The following is an 18,628-nucleotide window of genomic DNA, read 5'->3' as shown; positions in this document are numbered from 1 at the left end:
TCTCTCTCTCTCTCTCTCTCTCTCTCTCTCTCTCTCTCTCTCTCTCTGTGTGTGTGTGTGTGTGTGTGTGTCCTCCATCAGGTAAGCAGGAGAGGCAGCTGAGCCTTCCCATGGGACCTAAAGGGGTAGGTGGTGTGGACAGGATCTCTTTGGAGTAGGAATCCCACAGGATGCCTGGCAGGTGTCTGGGGCAGCCGCTCACCGTCTCAATCTCATCTGAAAGTAGAGTAGCAGAGTCATGGTAGTAGTCCCCTGGGAACCGCTGAGGGATTAGTTCAGATGACTTTTGCCCTGACCTAGAGTCGTGGAATATTGTGGCTCCCACCAGTGAAGCTTTTCTTATCGCCAGTGGCTGTGAGATCCAAGGTGCAGGAGCCATTCTGGAGACTCCTCCAGATAGTTGTTTTTTTTTGGGGGGGCTGTTTTATGATGAAGGCCCCTGAACCTGCCTCTGCCCCATGTTTCTGTATGTGCAACGGGGGCCTCCAGAAATCCCACCAGGGCATTCATCCCACGTGCACACCTCTCGTGCAAGCAAGAACCAGAATTCAGTCCTCACAATCCAAAAACAGGAGTGCCTCAGATTCTCAGCAAGTTCCAAGCACAATGGCACTGGGAAGTCACAACGTTTAACCTAAGGTCTCTATGGATGAGAGCAGCTATCCTGGAGGAGGCCAAGGTGGAGCGGGGAGCTGCCAAGGTCACTGAGGTGCCAAGACCAGCCCTGTGCTAGGCTTGTTCCTGCTTTTGTGGTTGGGAGAAGCAAAGGGGCAAAGGACAGGGAGGTCTGGAGGTAAGGGAGGTTTCCGACTCCTGAATCCCCGAGAACTTTAGGACCACGACTGTACCACACACAACTCCTCCTTTTCTGCTGTCCTCTCTGCTCAGAGACTTCCCCCAGCTGACATATACCTCTATACAAAGACATTCCGATATGGCCAGGCTCAGCAGAAATAGGAGATGGGACCCCCAAATCTGTTTCTAGACTATTAAAAAAATTAGTAGGGGAGGGCTCTTTAGAAGACTCTTTCCTTGCCCTGACTCCAACCAACTCTCTTCAAAGAAGAGTAAAAGATGAGAGATGAAAGAGCCAGATGTGATGGTCCTGTGTGACAGAGGGTTTTGCCTGCCTGCCTCTCTAAAGAGGCACGAAGCCGCTGATGGCCCCAGAACAGAGCTGGCCCAGGTGCGGTGAGAGGGACTCACACCCAACCATCCCTAACCAGGCTACATGCAGACAGAGGGACAACACACACAGGGCATCTGTGCACACACACCTGCGGGCTCCCATACCGCCCATGCTCCTGCAGAAACATGCAAGCACATGCATGCATACATGAGCACACGTTGCTTAGCACAGCCCCTAAGAGGCGCACACGCCTCCGCGCGGTGCCTCCCGGAGATGCGCTCTCCGTAGCGGAGTTTCTCGCCAAAGGTTGTGGCGAGGGTATCCCGGCCAAGGCAACTTGGGCAAACCCTGGGGGCGGCACCCGCCACACACTCTGGTCAACCTCCCCTTTAAAAAAAACCCGCCCGCGGAGGAGGCGGATGTAGGGGCGGCCTGTCCAATGGCAGCTGTGCGCTTCGGGAGACTTGGAGACTTGAGCCAGAGTGAGCGACAGAACCGGTTCGCACCGACAGACGGACAGAGGACCAGACAGCCCCTAAGGCGCGCTCACTGACTCCCGCAGGGCCCCCGCCCCGAACTCCAGCCCCAGCGCTCGCTACTGCCCCAGATACAGCACGATGCGCGGTCCTGGCAGCGAGACACGGGCGAGCACTGTCCCCCGGCCCCCGAGCCCTGGCCCCTAGCGCCCAGCGCTGCTGCCCTACATCAGGGAGGGCCGCGGAGACCCCAGCCTCAGTTGGCCCAGGAGCCCTGCGGGTGGGGCCTGCCCAGCCCAGCCAGGCGCGCCAGCCCACCATGCTCCTCCTGTCGCCGCGCAGCGCGCTGGTCTCCGTCTATTGCCCGCAGATCTTTCTCCTTCTGTCCAGCGGCAGCTACCTGTGAGTGCCGCGGGTGGCGGGCGGGGTGGGCGGGAGGGGAGCCCTGGCCACCACTGCTGGAGAAGGGAGGGGGAAGGTGGCAAGATGGTCCCGGGTGGGGCGCTGGATGCCCTGCGCGCAAAGAAACTGGGGGCCTTTGGGTCAATTTGCTGACTTAAGCCGCCGAGGTAGACCACCTAGGGGACAGCTGTGACAACGAGAAATTTTAGCTTAGGGGTCAGAGAAAGGATGGCAGAAGAGCAGTCCGACTGCCTTTGCAGGTTAGGCTATGTGCACTGAGAGCGAGAGCCACAGTTAGCCAGTCGCGTCCTAGCATGATCCTGGATTAGCGGGAGACCCTCTTCCTAGGCCATATTAACCACGCGGCGCGCATGGCCGTCCCACACTAAGGAGAGCTACGGGCACACATCGGCTTCCCAGTGCATACACTGGCAGTCACACGTGCATGCTGCGCCCCACCAGACAGCGCGCCCAGGCTGTTCCCTGAAGTCTCTCTGGCCACTAGTGCTGTCTTGCCGCACCGGGAGGCCTTGACCTCTCCTCTGCTAGACGCCTCTTCAAGAGGCGAGGAGGGCGCACATTGTGCGCGCAGGTAATCCAGGTCTAGAGAGTCCGCGGAGCATCGCCCACCAGGCTACGGGAAGCTCCGGGCAGGGCCCGAGTCGGCCCTGCGAGTCGAAGGGGGCGCGTCCGCACAGCGGTGGCTTCGCCCGATTCCTAATGGGACGCATATGCTCTGGCCTCCGATTTAAAAAGAAGTTTGATTTATGGAACCGCCGTTTGGGGGAATTGAAGCTGGATGCTACTGATTAAACCTCAGAGCCAGCGCTCCCTCTCCCTCTCCTCCCCTCCCCCGCCCTCTCCTTAACACGCGGGCCACGTCCGGGGTCGCCTAACGCGGCCAGAGGCGGCAGCCTCCTTCCCGCTCCCTGCACCACCCCCTCCCCTCCCCGCGGCCACAGTCCTGATAAATTGCCCCGCCCCCACCCCTTTTAATAAAGACGCGGCCAATTTCTCTTCCAGCTCCTAGGAAATTACTATCCTACCAGTTTTCCTTCTATAAATAGTCGCGCATCTTGAAACAAAAGTTCGCAACCGCAGCCAGATGCTGCGAGGCCCGCGGTTTCCCCGGCTGTGGAACATAATTACAAGGTCCAGGCAGAGGGAGCGCTCCAGGCCCGGCGGGCAGCCCTGGCTGCGGAGGCATCGCCTGGGGTGGAGAGTAGCAGGCCTCCCCGCGCAGGGCGCAGGGCCCGTGGGCACCGCCTGATCATGGAGACCTGGCCAAGAGAATTCTTAATGTCAATCTTAAGTCTTGCTGAAGAGCCAGCAGTTACTTTGAGAAATCATCTGGGGAGACTAGGAGCTGAGGTTTGGTGATCCTGGGGAGGTGTCCAGGGGTGGAGGCCCGAAGTTGGGTCTGAGAGGATAGGATGGCAAAAGTGGTTTACCCTACAGCAGCTGCAGAACTCTCTGGCAGGATAGTAGCCAGTGTACCTCTGAGGCCCCCCATTTTCTCCTGGAGGGCCCATTCCAGCTTAGTGGGGTAACCTCCAACGTCTGTACCCCACATAGGTTGGTCCTTGACTATACTGCCGGTTCTCCGGGCTGATATTCTTTCAAGGGAGAAGCTTTTCAAGTGTGTTCAGGCCAGTTCTGGGGCCAACATGGTTTGTGGTAGCTGGGGAGCAGCAAGGGGTCACTTTTTCATCATTATCCCGGACTGGTTCAGCCCCCTATAAGCCCTGCTCCTGGGATGGAGGAAGGGCTAATGACTGTAGGGCTGTTTTTTCCTCACCTTGCTGGGTATCACAGAGTTGGCTGCATTAAGATACCTGGGAGGGAACGGCCCCTAAGATTATGGCGAAAGGATGTCAAGTCTCGAGTCTGCCTGGTTTAGGCACACCCCTGGTAGCAGAGTTTGGCTAGATGACCAGCACAGAACTCTCCTAACTGTGGAAGGTAGTTGGGGGTCAATGTGAGACACCCCTCCTCCTCCTAGTACTGCAGGAATGTCCCAGAGGATGCCACAGTGGGGAGGGGCCCCGAGTGGAGGCTCTGTTCTGTTCCAGAGAACTTTCCAGAAGGCATCCCATTGCTAGGATCACAGACACTAGCCAACAGTTGATCCTGTCCCTTTCAACTGGGCTGTTCTCCCAGCTCCCCATGCTGGGTTATCATCCGAACACAGTGAATCCCAGACACATGCCCAGGCCCCTGCCACTGATCGTATTGGACGGGTGTACTGGCCTGGAAGGGCCCTGAGCCCCTATCAGACTCCACGTGTGACCCAGCTGTGAGAGGCAGCTCAGCCACCTGTACCCCTGTGTTGCAGAGTGGGGGAGGTCCAGTGGGGAATCAGCAAGGGACCAAGGAAAGGCAAACGGGGGTGGGGGATGGGGTGGGGGTAAGGCTACAAGGAGTGTTAGTGCTGGGTCAGCTGGTATGAGGGCCTGGCCCAAGTCTGGAGCCAGAACCAGTCTGGGCTACTGTAAGGGCAGGTCCCTTCCGTTCTTGGCCTCCCTGTCCTAGATGTGGTAGTTGACTGTGATGACCCCCCCCATGTCTTCCGGTAGAGCCTGTCATGGTAACCGCCTGCTCTGGGGAGCCGAGTGAGTCATGAATGACGGGATGGTTACTCACCGACCACCTGGCTTGGGGGTGCAGAGGGTGCTCACCACTGTCCTCCCCAGGCCCAGTCAGGCCTCTTCCTGGTTCCTGCTGTGGCTTTGCCGGTGGTGCTGACCACAGTCCTAAAAGTCCTGTGGGTATGACCCTTGGTGAGATGGGTGCTGAATCAGGCCGCTTCTGGAGCATCACAGTCCAGGGGGCAGTGTGGGTCACAGGACTTCAACATGGACAGGTCACCTGGAGGGTGGTGTCTGTCTGGACCTCAGTCTCCTCACAAGTCATAGAGGGGAAGAAGACTCAGGTCAGGGCCAGGTGTCTCTGGGTTTGAAAGCATGTGACATCCCATAAAATAGCTGGCACACCAGGGTTAAGAGCTGGAACACCCGAGCACAGCTTAAGTCCCAGGAAACCTTCCAGCTGGAGCCCCTGTAACCACAGAAAACTACCCCAAACCCACTGTGGTATGGTAAGACTCACCAGCTGAGAGAGGAGTGAAGTGCATTCTGGGATGAACCTTTCCTAGTTACTGTGTGTGCAGAGGGCTTGCCTCTTTGGTCTCTGGCTGTGGGGGAAACTGGAGGGTAGAGCCCGTTCTAACCAGGTTTCCTTGGAACCTGGAGACCACCAGGCATGCCAAACCTGGGTTCTCATCCGAGGACCACCTCTTTCTGCATGGCTGATTCTAGCTCACTCCTTTTCCCAGGGAGAATCTGTGGAGGGGATGCAAACTTCACAGGATGACCTGGAGCACTCAGAGAGATTCAGGGCCTGTGCTTAATTTAGATTCTGGTGTTAAGGACAGTTCAGGAAACAGGTAGCTCTTGGGGTCACAGGAGCAGGGAAATTTGCCTTTAGGGACCCAGAGGAAGGTCCAGAGGAAGCAGTCACTCAGGAGGGAGTAGTGTGCTCCTTGGGTGCCTCAGAGGACTTCTTCCTTCAGGATCTAAACAGGATTTTAAAGGATGGAAGAGTTTTGGCCAAACTAAAGAGGAAGACTATTGAAGGAGGTTATGACTCAAACACATCCACCAGGGGACCCCATGGACAGACAGACACAGTACTGGGGTCCTGAGAGATGAGATCACCCAAATACCAGGTCATCATCTTGTCCTACTGGCTCTAACCCCTACAATGGCCCTCCCTGGGGTGATCCATCCCAGATGGGAGAGGTGGCACAGCCAGCTGTTACAAGTGATCACGCGGTTGATCACTAAGGAAGATATTTAGACATCATGCTTCTTCCTTCCTCTGCCTGGAGCTCTCCTGCTGAGCCTCCAAGCCTCAGGCTGGCTTGGAGGGGCGGGTGGGCCAGGGTTACATTGCTACAGGTGTCCTAGTGGGCATGGACGCCCTGCTGAGGTTTGAGCTAGTGTTCCGGGCATGGTAATGGCAGATGACTGGGATGGGAACCAATATTTTGAATGGAGGTTTCCTGTCATCAGAGGGTCAGGGGGAAGTGTCCAAAGTAGGGTCCCTCTGTGCAGCCTATACCCAGCTCACTAACCTCTGCATCTTCCATGCAGGTGGAACAGCTACAGCAGGTTTCCTGGAGGCCTCCATTTTGCACAGTCCTGAGTCCGGCTGGGATAGGGCTCAGCTCCCCTCCCGAGGGGACAAGAGGCTGGCGCCCTCCCTTGTCAGATGAAACCCCGGCCCAGGGCTCCCTCAGCCTGATGAAAGGGTCATTGTGTAGTACAGGCCGCCCGCTGGCCAAGGACAAAACGGCCGTTTGTCCTCCCTCCTTGGTGTGGGGCTGGGGGCCTCCCCTCAGGCTGGCTGATGGGTGGGGGTGGGTACAGGTGCACTCTGGGCTCCCTCTCTTTCCTCATCTTCCAGCTCAGCCTGCCCCTCCCCCAGGCCCCCTACCCACCCACGGTCACCTTGCCCTTGAGTGTGGATCCCCCAAGCTTGGGCCAGCCTTCTTGTTATCTGGAAGATACTGAGTTTCCTGGCCCTGGAGGCATCCAAGCAGATGTAAGCATGAGAATCAGGGATTCTAAAGAAGGGCTTTGCTGGGCCAGGGAATCCAGTGCTCTGGGGCTCAGTGGAAGCCTCTAGGTGTGTGGTTGAGGCTACTGTCTGTATCGGTGCAGATGTGCTAGAGCCATGGCTAAGACTGGAAATAGAAGATGCTACAGGGCATTGTCTCCCCCGTCCCCCAAGCGGCCATGGCACCCATCTTAGTTAGCTTTTATATGGCTATGATGGATACCATCACCAAAAGCAACTTGGAGAGGAAAGGGTTTGTCTGGGTTACATAGCCCAGACCAGTCCACTTAGGAAAACCAAGGCAAGAACCTGTTCTCAGGAATGGAAACAGAGGCACTCCACGGAGGAGTAGTGCTTACTGGCTTGCTTGCTCCTCATGGCTTGCCCAGCCTGATTTCTTATAGCACCCAGGACCATCAGCCTAGGGACGGCACCACCCACAATGGGATGGAAACCACACTCATCAGTCCTTAATCAAGACAATACCCCCACAAACTTGCCCACAGGCCAGTCTTATGGAGACAGCTTCTCAATAAAGTTTCCCTTTTCCTAGATGACCCTCGCCTGCATCAAATTGCCATAAACATACAAACAAATAAACAACAACAACAAACTAGCCAGTACTACAGCTATAGGTTGTGAATCCTTCCAAGGGCTGGAGCATTTGTTGGAGGAAAAGCCAGAACCCCCAGGAGTCCCATCAGCTGATACCAAGGACTTCCATCACCTTCCAGAACCTTCTCCCGTAGCACTCCCTGATCTACCCCCTTTTTGTGCCCCTAAGTCCCAGCAAACAAACCCAAGTAGTGATGTGTGGTCAGGTCCTTAGAAGGAAGAAGACAGGTGGGATTTCAGATTACCCCCAGCAGCAGGCCATGGGTGTAAAACAGAGTTTAAAAGCCCTGGTTGAGTTTTGTGTTGCAAGCATGTTACCCTAGCACTCAAGGCTGAGGCAGGAGGATTGTGGGTTTAAAGCCAACCTGGGTTTCATACTGAGGCCTGTTTCAGCATCTTTAGAATGAGAATGGACCAGCAGCTGTCTCGTTGACTCTTCACAGACCCCGGGGTCCACATTTCCAGAAGGACCTGTCTTGTGGGTCTGCCACGCACAGTCTGTCCGGAGTCACTTTCCTCCCTGGCTGCTGGCACAGAGGCTAAACCAAGCCACCTCCAGCATAGAACTGTGAGGGTGGGGAGGTCAGGGCTAGGTGTTTCCCAGGTCAAGGTGTCTGAGGCTGAATTTGAACCCAGGTCTGTAGGACTCTGAGGTCCATGGTACCTCCCAGCCTCTAACTAACACAGTTGCCTTTCTCACATTCATTACATTGTATAAGGGCTGAGAACCCAACTAGGGCAGTAGGTTGCCATTGTTTTTGGACCAGGAGATTCTGGGGCCTGAGCAAAGGCTTCCTCTATAGCTTGGGAGCTAGCTTTTGCTTTTGCCCCAGGGACAGGGATGTGGTGCTCTTGGAGGATGTAGAGATGTCCCTGCCTGACTTGGCACTCCTCCAGCAGCTCTGAGGCCAGCTTTAACAGGGAGAAAGGTAGGTAGGTCTGGAAGCCACCCTGTGACCTGTATGCAGGTTTAATATGTGCTTCATGATATACTGTTGGGTGTGGCTGGGCGTGGCCTTGGGGTATCCTTGGCTACTTGAGATCTTGGTTTTCCATCTGGGGGTGGCTCTAGAGGCCTTCTAGTGAATCCTCTTGCATTCAGTTGACTCTTCACACCCCCTTAATTTACCACAGTCTTCCCGCCCACCTTCTTCTGAGTTCACACAGAGCCCTGCAGCTTCCATAGCTGAGACCCTGATCACTTGTAGTAAGGATGACCCAGGAAAGACTTCCTTCTGGAGTAGGGTGACCTGAGAAGCTCCACAAATTGTCTCTACCAGCCTGAGGTTGAAACAGAGACTGAGGGCTGGGCTGAGTCTGAACACCTTCTGGGAGGTGTTCCAACTTCACCTCTAGCAGGGAGTGCTGGGACTTTCCAAGTGCCGACCCTCCCCAGGAGCCAGATTTGCCACCCTGCTGTGTTTCGAGACAAGCTATGTGCCTGTAGACCAGATTGGTCCCTGGGGAAGGATGAATTTAAGCCACTGTAAACGTTCCTGTAGGCCAAAGTGCTGGAGTGGCCTTCTTTGTGGACCAAGCAGGGTTGACATTCCCTTTGGTGGCCCTGCCACAGGGTGGAGCACCAGATTAAGCATGCCAGCTTCTCAGGGTGACCTTTTGAACCTTTGGATGGGCTGAGGTGTACTGTGGCCAAAGCACTGTGCGATGGGGATGAGCGAGCCTGAGGTTGCTGGGCAAGCAGGTGGTGTAGAGAGAGTGCTAGCCAGGGGCTCGAAATTTTATCTGCTCTTTACCCTGCCACAGCTCTGGGACAGAGATGCATAGCATGAGGGACCCAGGGACACAGCCCTGAAGACGTCCAGGAAGAATAGAAGAATAGTGTTTAAACTTCCATTCTGTCCTCTCTCAAAGGGTAAGGTACTAGAGCTGGACAACTTTCCTCAGGCTGTGGTGCCTGCAGTGCCCTGCCTGACGCTCTGTGTTTCCTTCCTGGCATCTTTGCAGTAGAGTATGTGGCAGTGGGCAGTGACTTCACCTGAGGGAAGTTCTTGTGTGTGTGTGTGTGTGTGTGTGTGTGTGTGTGTGTGTGTGTGATAGCTCTGTCCCAGAAGCAACATAGGTTGGCGGCTTGTAGGTCAGTGATGCCAGACCCCTGTCTTCGCCTGTGCCTTCCAACATGGGGACTCCTGTAGCAGGAAGGGACAGGGTAGGCACAGCTGCAGCGGGAGGATGATATCAAGGAGGCAGAGACAAAGCACGTGGCTTTATTGCTGCCAAGCTGCTATTCAGCCTTGGACAAAACACTGCCCTTCTTTGAGCCTCCTCTGGAAAATGGGAATAACGGGCTCCCAGCCAGGCTAGCCACTGGGATTGAGTGGCCCCTTTCCCAGGGCATTCAGTCTGAGGCAGTTGACTGGGGAAGCCACTGAGGTCATAGAAGAGCCCCAAGGTGAGGGACCGTGGAACAGTCCCCAGGGGGGCTTCTGACTCCGACAGGCCCCAGCTGTGATGTCAGAAGATGGGTCAGGCCCCTGGCTGAGGCTCACACAGCCCTGGGTACTGTGTGGTCAGGCAGGCCCCACCCCCTCTATTCTCTGTCTCCCCCTTGATTCCGGATAAGAACTCAGCCTTGCCTTGAAGTCTGTAGAGAGATGGTGACTTGCTGTCCCCCGTGTGTGGGACTTGGTCCCCAAACTCACAGCTCAGAACATACTCAGAGTGTCCCAGGAAGTGCTGGCTCAGCCATCCAGTGTTTAGACTCCCAAACTGGCGGTAGGCCAGTGGGGCCTGCCAACTCCCTCCCACCGTTTACACCCACCTGTCCTTCTGTCCCTAACTCTCGGGTTGGTGTCTTGGCCAGCCATGCCTTCAGGGCACCCCGTATCACATAGATTTGATAGCAAGTGCCATGCTGGGCTTAGGGGACTCAGCACCAGTTGGGCTTCAGCCAGCCTCATAGCCTCAGGGGCCATGGCATCTCTGGATGTGGTGGTCTCCATCTGTACTGTGGGAAGCAAAGAGTAGGGCCAGAGAAAGCTACCTCAGCCCCTGTGCCAGGCCTGGCACACACAGGTGTCTTCAAAGTGAGAACAAAGCAGGGTCAGACAGGCTTCTTGGAGGTGGGGGCACTGTGCTGGGTATGGAGTCCTGTCTGACTGCTGGAGAGACAAGGTACCCTTCCCAGGGCAAAGACCTGATCCATTAAGGCCAGGACTTGGCATGTTATGTTGGGCCCTACGTGCCAGGAAAGGTCCTGACGTTTCTGAAGTCGGAGGTCAGTCAGTGAAAATTACAGTGACCCCCGTGAGGACTCAGTGAACCCATTATCCCCCTTAAGGCCTTTGCACATGTCTCCATGTGCCACTCGGTGTGCGTGGCTTTCCCATCTTCAACCACCCCAATCTACCCAGGCTTCCTGCTCACTGCCTGCTTCTCCCAGACTGCCTTCTTTCTCTCCAGGGTGGGGTCCTGGGATGCCTGGCTGGAATGCCAGCTATGTAGAAGGGTGGGAAAGCCTTTAGCAGAATCTCTACTCTCTTGCCTGGGAACACCAGGAGCAGCTGAGGGGAGCAGTGACTTGGAAAGATAGGAGGAGTGGGGCCCATGCTGGAGGGGAGGGACTGCCTTCCAGAGACCCAACCCTGGGCAGACTGACCCCGCTACTGACAGATAGGTAGGCTGAGGCCCAGAGTGGTCAGAAATAGTCAGAGACTTAGCAGAACTGGAACCTAGTTTCCACAGCCATGGAGGTCCTCTCCAGGGTCTAGCCTCAGGTCCCCTGACTTTCGCCACCTTGATATTCGAATGAGAAACTGAGGCACAAGCAGGCTGGGGAGGGGTTTGGGGGTGGCTGAATTCCCAAGCAGAGTCCTAGAGTTGCCCACCTTCAGCCGTCTCCAGCCCCTGATTGCCTCTAGACCCTTCTGGGTTTCTCTGTCTGTTTTCCCTTCTGTAAGTTTATGCTTCAAGATCCAACCCCAAGAACTGCTGTAGGGATGGGTAGAACAGGCAGGAAACGGAACTAGGTGTGTGCTCTTTCAGCACTGTGGCTATGGGTGTAGAGCCTGTGTCAGAGCATGCTAAAGGGCTACTTGGATGGCCAGGCTAGACCTGCCCTCTGATACTCCCTCCAGGGCCTCACCTGGGTCCAGGTACCTACTATTGGGGTGGTGCGCCCCCACAGTGCCAGCACTCTGAGCACTGTGTAAGCAGGAGGATCAGAAGTTCAAGGTCATTCTTGGCTACCTAGTGGTTTTGAAGTTAACCTGGGCTACATGAGACCCTGAAAGAAAGAAGAGGCAAAGGAGGGAATAGGGAGGGAGGAGGGAACGGAAGAGGGAAGAGGAAGGCAAGGAGGGAGGAGGGAGGGGATAAGAGTCAAGAAACAAAACACAGCTTTGGAGCTGCATGCCCTGCCCATGTCTCTGAGCTGGGGTTACCAGCCAGCAGAGGGAAGAAGACTGAAGGAGGACCAGAGGGAGGACAGGTAGCCTGAGGGCAGGGGCCTTGGCACCTGCTGCGTTCCACCCTGACCAGTTCTGTTCCATAGACCTGCCAAAGGGACCTGCTGTGCTCAGTTCTGGCCTAGGTGAGCTCTCCTTGGTCAGTGTAATCTAATTCAGATTGTAGCTAATGTCTCTGTGTGTGTGTGTGTGGGTGGGGACTCTGATCTGGGGACTCAGGCCAATCTGCACTAGGGAGACATTCCTATCCCCACTTACCTGGCAAGAACATCGAGGTTCCTCTAGTCCTGGCTCCCAACCAACCTCCCACCCCCACCCTGAGTATGATCCAGAGCCTGGGAAGAACCCCTGGGCCCCTCAGTGCCTGGAAAAGCCCTGGACACACCTGCCCACCATAGGGAGAGCTCGGCACCACCCTCCAGGGGATTTGCTGAGTTACTTCCTGGATGAGTGGACCCAGGCCCGCCTTCCTGGCCTATCATAGATAATTAGAACATTCTTCAAATATTTTGCCGGAGGATGCCCAAGAAGGAAGAATTACAAAGCGCCCTGGGCCAGGAGTGTGGGCTGGAGTTGCTGGGCAGCTGGGTAGCTGTCCAGGCCAAGACTGGGGGGCCAGAGGGAAGCTTAGACCAACTTGACCCTACTCTCTAGAACTGGAACTCGGGTAAGAGACCCAGTGACCTAGGTTACCTTGCAATGGTAGGAAATCATTTCCCTGGGAGAGTCAGCAGCAGGCAAAGAGGCAGAACCCTTGGAGAGGACTTGGGGGTCACACACTGTCTGTGAGGAGGTGTGTCTGCAGTGGAAGAGCAGATCTGAAAGTTGAGCACAGCAGGAGGGAGAAGAGCGAGGCCTAATCCTGGTGCCATGAGGTAGGTAGCATGGAGCAAAGAAAGCTGTTCAAGAGACTGTGGATGCAGCTGGGAGGGCAGGGAAAGGCTCTGAGGTAGTCCAGTGTAGACAGCTCTGGGCTAGACCAGGAGCTGGAGCGTGTAAGGGTGGTGGGACCAGAGGGCTAAGGGGCCTGTCCCAGGGAAAGGTTTTTTTTTTTGTTTGTTTTTGTTTTTTGTTTTTTAAAGGTCCTGCTTTCCAGAGAGGATGGTTCATGTCTTTCTCTAGGCCACGTTGGGTTCAGCTCCAGTTCTAAACAGTCTTTGGGTCCTGTGCTTGTCTTTGCATTCTCTGACTCTCTTCACACGTGTTTGTTCCAGACCAGCAGCCTGGGGGCAGCCTGGTCCCGTGTGGAAAGGGCTCAGGCCAGAGAGAAACCCAGCGGATGTCACTGCTCTTATAGGGCCTGTTTGCTCTCGTGGGTGGAGATTTAAAGGGAATATTGGGGTGCAGATGCTTGGCTTTGTGGCCACCTTAGGACACTTCCATGAATTTTGAGGTGGCTGGGGGCTTCCTCTGGGTGGGAGAGACTGTTCTGTCGGTCACCTCTGTGGCCAGCAATGACACCATTTCTCTCTGGCCATTTAAATGGAAAAGGACAAGGTAAATGACATGGCTTTCACTGACCTGTCACCCAGGATGAAAAGAGGAAACACTATGACTGTCCCTGAAGCCATGACCTGCCCTTCTTCGCTGAGGAAACCCTATGTTTCACTCAGCTGGGCATGTGAGCTAGGAGCCTGGCCACTGTCCTGTGAGGGGCCTCTTCTGTGTTTCAGTGGATCGGAGCTTCCTGACTAGAAGCCTTCATTTGTTAACCCACTGAAGGGGTGGGGCAGTAGGCTACAGTCTCTGATCCTTGCCTGCCTGCCAGGCCTGGGCAGCCAAGCCTCTCTGGGGCTCTGCGGAAAAGAATATCAATTCTTATCACAGGTTTTCACATAGGGATGTAATGTGGGTCTTGGGCTCAATCTGGCACATAGAAAGTCTTCTCCGACTCAAGCACTGAAAACACTAGCAGCATGAAGGATTTAGGTTAGATTCTTACCCCTGTCCTGAGGACACTATTTGGAGGGCTTACTTTTTTTTTTTTTTTTTTTTGGCTTTTTGAGACAGGGTTTCTCTGTATAGTCTTGGCTGTCCTGGAACTCACTCTGTAGACCAGGCTGGCCTCGAATTCAGAAATCCACCTACCTCTGCCTCCCAAGTGCTGGGATTAAAGGCGTGCGCCACCACCGCCCGGCTTGAGGGCTTACTTCTTGAAGGAAGCAGGAGTGTCCTCCACACTGAGTAAGGACAGGGCGACCTCAGTCCTGAGGATAGGGAACACCCTTCCACCAGCCTTTAATGTGAGCTCTCCAAGGATGTCCGAGAGGGGGGATACTTGGAGGAGACCCCAGGGTGATGCCTGACCTGAAGGAGGGATTGGTCCCCTAGGCATGGCCACAGCTCATCTGGTGGTTGGTTACTGTACTGGCTGGGGTCCCTTGTTTCTCAGACACAGAGTGAGTTGACAAGGTTAGAGGGAGGAAGAGCCTGAGGATGGCCCCTTGGGTTGTCATGGAGACAGCAGTGGACACTCAGTGTTTCAGAGTTCCACTATAGGCATGGTGCCTTCTTGGTCCCGGGAGGAGTGTGGGAGCCAGGAGTACAGCAGCCAGGAGTAATGCAGGACCAGAGTGATCCCAGCCTCAGTGATGGAGGATAGAGCTGGCCTCACAGGTGAAACGTTACCACACACTAGCTGTGGTGTGAGTGCATGTGCCACACCAATCTCCTCCCCATCAGCTCTGCCGTGTGTCCCGAACGCTCTCACACCCTTTTACCAAGGAAGAAGCTGAACTTAGGAAATGTGCTTTAGCCCGCCCTGCTCAGCCACGAAGAGGCACATCTGGGGCTCCCACGGATTGTGTCAACATCACAGTCTGTGGCCCTAGCCACTGCTTTAGAGGCCTAGATACCTACCACTGGGGAGTGGCAGCAAGGTTGAGATGTTCTCCTCTGCCCTCCACAGTAGGGTGATATTTAGAAAACGGCCAGGTCAGGCTTGTTCCTGGGCATCCGCCATGTTCCCGCTGCTCCTCGGCTCTGACTGGGGCTCCAGCTAGCTAGCTAGATGCGAAGGTACTGGCACCCATGAGACGCCATTGTGGGGGAAATCCGCAAAGCTCAGCTGAACCCCAGACAATATTCGCCATCCTTCCAGTACCCAGGAGAATGAAGACTCTTAAAGCTTAATGATTATCTAAAGGATTTATATATTTAGAAATGCTCAATCAACGAGATGCCCACACAATTAGAGTTGTTGCCCAATATCTAACCTTTTGATAGAAGTTGCTACCAAGGACAGCTTTTGACCCATCCATAATTTTCCATGGCTGATAGCCTCCTTCTTCTCCTTCCCTTCCTCTATTTCTCTCCTCCCCTTCTTCTCTTTCTCCCCTCCCCTTTCTGTCTTTCTCTCCCAGCTCCACCTCCTCTTCTACTGCCTAATCACCGAGCTCCACTGCGAATACAATGTAGCAGAATAAGTATCCTACTACACTCCACTCCCTCCTCAAGGCCCCCATCCTGAAGGCAGTCCCGTTCCCTTAAGCTTCTGGTAGGTAGAAAGGTCTTCTTGTTGTCCAGGGAAGTCCTCCTGACACAGTACCGAGCCTAAACCCAGAGTCTCAGGTCCCCCTGGCCTCTGCTGGCCTCTGGTATGAACCTGGAGGACTTGTCCACAGCTCCTCTGGGATCTTTTTCAGGAGCCTGATCCAGGCAAGAGGTGAGGAAGGTTTTTAGGCTCCCAGTGTGGCCCGCTGTTCCTGGCTCTCTGCCCATGTCCTAGGGCCCCTGAGCAGTTTGAGGGACAAGCCCAGAACAGAATTTTTCCACGGAAAATGTCAGCCACAAAGGCACCCCCCCACCCCCCGGCCAGGCTTCCCTGCTCACAGGCCCACCCTGGTCTGATCACTTGGATACCTGAGCAGGCAGCTGCTGGGTGGGAAGAGGGTTTTCCCACTGTGGGATGAGAGCTGGGGGCCACCTGCAGGGTGGCCTGGAAAGGGTGCCAGGCATACTGTCATCCCACTGCCAAAATCCCCAGCAGGCTCCACACGCCACTAGCCTCCTGCTGGCACCCACTACTTAGTTTTTAGGATTTTAACCATGTTTCCCACTCACAGGCTCTGCCTTTAGTCTACTCCCCTGTCCCAAAGCCTTGGATTGGCCATGGTCTAACCTGTTCTAGGAACTTGGAATATGATCGGTTGGTGTCTAAGAGTTAGTATGTGGAGAGCTGTAACTAGACCTCTCTACCATACACCCAGATGAATAAAGAATGAATGAATAAAGAATGAATGAATGAATGAATGAATGAATGCTTTTCAGCAAGGAAGTGACTTAGATTGGGTTTTGAGGACAACAAAACAAAACCCAAACAGGCCTAGTGTGACAGGGTGGCACTCTCCTACTACTCCAACTGAAGGAGACTGAGGCTGAAGGAGGGATTATAGCGTGAGTTCAAGGTCAGCTTGGGTTACAGAGTAAGGCACTGTGTGTGTGTGTGTGTGTGTGTGTGTGTGTGTGTGAGAGAGAGAGAGAGAGAGAGAGAGAGAGAGAGAGAGAGAGTTAGTTAATGATGCTTCTACCAAGCCTGACAGTCTGAGTTTGCTGAGTTTGCTCTTTTCATCTTCAGGACCCATCCAGTGAAAAGAAAGAACCAACTCTCACAAGTTGCCCTCCAACCTCCGAATGTGAGCTGTGGCACAACCACCCTCCCCACCCCCACACAAAATAGATAAGAAATTAAAAAATGAATTATTTGAAAAAAGAAAGGAAGGAGGGCTAATCCTTGCCCTCACCCCATCCCCAACTCCCAACCCACCCCCACGCCCCACTCCCCACCTCACCACCCCTCCCTGGGCTTGCCAACTCTACATGGTTTCCCAGTGTACAGTTCGGCCTCCACCTCTGAGCTCTGGAAGTGCAGTGCTGACTCTGCATGGGACTGGAGACCTCCCAATCCTGTCTCCCCCAGGCTCTCTGAGCACTTACCTTCCAGCACCCTTACAGAGCACTCACACTCCCCCATCCTTTCAGAGCAGAGTCCTTTCAGGGTTGGGGGACAGGGAGGACAGCACAGAGGCTGGCTTCAGAGGGGAATGTTGAGTACTGTCAGTGGAATTCCCTCTGGCACAAAGGAAGACAGTTTGCCGTCAGCTTCAAATTCGGTGACCGTACCTGGTCACTTAGCCGATGTTTCTTGTAGGCTCTCATTCACATACTGGCAAGGGTGTGTGGGTACAAATTGGGGTGAGGAGGTGGAAGTCCTGTCTTGGCAGCACCAACACCCATATTTGGTGAGAGCCTACTTGCAATGGATCCCTTACTTTGAGGCGTATAGAGTCTTGTGAATTGTGGTTGGTTGGCTTTTTTTTTTTTAAATGTGTTTAAGTGGCACATAAAATGAAATTTGCTATTCTGTCCATCTTAAAGCACAAAATGGTGCCATTGCATGTTTTCATAACATCGCAGGACCATCAGCCTACAGAACTCCATCACTCAGATGGGAATTCCACTGTTAGTCAGCAGTCAGTCTCTGCCCCATCCTCTTTATGTGTCTTTCTTCTCTCTCTGTGGATTTGCTCCTTCTCGATTTTACTTTAAAATGGACTCAGGTAACATCTGGGATTCCGCATCTGTCTTCTTTCCCATGGCATAATCTTTTTGAGCTTTTTCCATACAGGGCCATGAGTGTGTGCTTCATTCCTTTTCATGGCTGAATAATACTTCATGGCGTGGGCATACCACATTTTGTTTTCAGCCACTCATCCGTTGATGGGGAATTGGGTTATTTCCATCCTCTGGCTACTGTGAATATTGTTGCTGGAAGCATTTGTACAGAAGGTTTTGTTTCAACACCTGTCTTCAATTCTTTTGGATCTATGCCAAGAAATGGAATTTCCGGGCAGCTTTGTGTGTGACTTTTAACTCTCTGCCAAATGCTGCCCACAGAAGCTGTGGTGTGGGAGGACTCTGCTCCCCGCTCTCCTCACCCGCACGTGGTGTTTTATAGCTTCTCAGTGTTGCTCACAGGGGTCCTGGCAAGTGTGCAGAGGTTTGCATTTCTGGGAGGGCGGGTGAGGTTGTACTTCACTGTGCACACTGCTTGCTTCCACCATGTCTCCGGGCAAACATGCATAGCAAGTTCATTACAAAAATGGGTTGTTGCCTGGTTGCTGAAATCCAAAAGTGGTTTGTGTACCTCATGCATCCTATGGGAGCTGGAGAGGGCCCTTCCCCTACACAGCCATTCTTGGGCACCCGAACCAGCCAGGACTTGGCATTTTGGGGGTGCATCTATCATTTGGAGTGACATAAAGACAGTATCAGCAGGGCACAGAGGGATGAGATTCGACTCTCAGAACAAATGTTCGCTGTTCCCCTTTTTGATGCCAGGGCTTGTGGAAGGGACGCACCTGGAAGGGAGAATAGAGATTTCCAGAAGGAACCATAGAGGAGGGACAATATGCTAACAGAGGGACCAATGACCAATGTCCACAGTCAAGGTGGACAGTGAAGACGGAAGGGAGGAATCATCAGAGCCAATCCCACAGGCTTATATTTCTGGGCAGAGGGCAATGGGGTGCTACAGATGACTATTGAACAAGGGTTACAGCAGACCTAGTATCAAAAACAATGACAAAAAGGCTCTGGCTGTGGAGATCTGGGTGGTAGAGAGAGCTGTGTGTAGGTGGGAGAGTAGGCTAGGAACCACTGCAATGATTTCTTGCTGTCCTCAGTTGATCCTAGGATCGGCTCACCCCTGAAGGTCCCCACAGTTCAGCCTGTTGGTCTTAGCGGTCTCCCAGGTAGGCAGACGAGGCATGAGGTCCAAGCCTATCAGAGGAACTTGGGAACAAGAAGTGCCCTTAAGATCTAGTACCGAAGTGACAGCTTTGCTGTGGTGGCAGTGCCCATGGCGTTCTCATCCATCTCGTTTCCCCAGCTCGGTTTCCCGAGGATTCTACTGTTACTTTGGGCTGGATTCCCCAGATTCCAGCCCGCTCCCAGCCCCACCC

General features: G+C 54.2%; 1 protein-coding gene across 3 annotated transcripts in view; it reads left to right on the top strand.

Annotated features, from left to right (window-relative positions):
- The window catches only part of Wnt7b (Wnt family member 7B), a 46,775-nt gene that overhangs the window by 2,524 nt on the left and 25,623 nt on the right, over positions 1-18,628 (top strand). The window contains exon 1 of one of the 3 annotated variants that reach the window (XM_028788770.1): positions 1,446-2,007. The exons of the other annotated variants lie outside the window; for them this stretch is intronic. Coding sequence (XP_028644603.1) covers positions 1,925-2,007 — 83 coding nt within the window. The 5' untranslated portion in view covers positions 1,446-1,924. Of the gene's footprint in view, positions 1-1,445; positions 2,008-18,628 lie in introns of those variants that run through there. 3 annotated transcript variants of the gene reach the window in all.

The sequence above is a fragment of the Grammomys surdaster genome, unplaced genomic scaffold (genome assembly GCF_004785775.1).
Source record: "Grammomys surdaster isolate TR1022 unplaced genomic scaffold, NIH_TR_1.0 125767, whole genome shotgun sequence".
Lineage (NCBI taxonomy): Eukaryota > Metazoa > Chordata > Mammalia > Rodentia > Muridae > Grammomys > Grammomys surdaster.
This window is presented reverse-complemented; position numbering and strand designations above follow the sequence as displayed.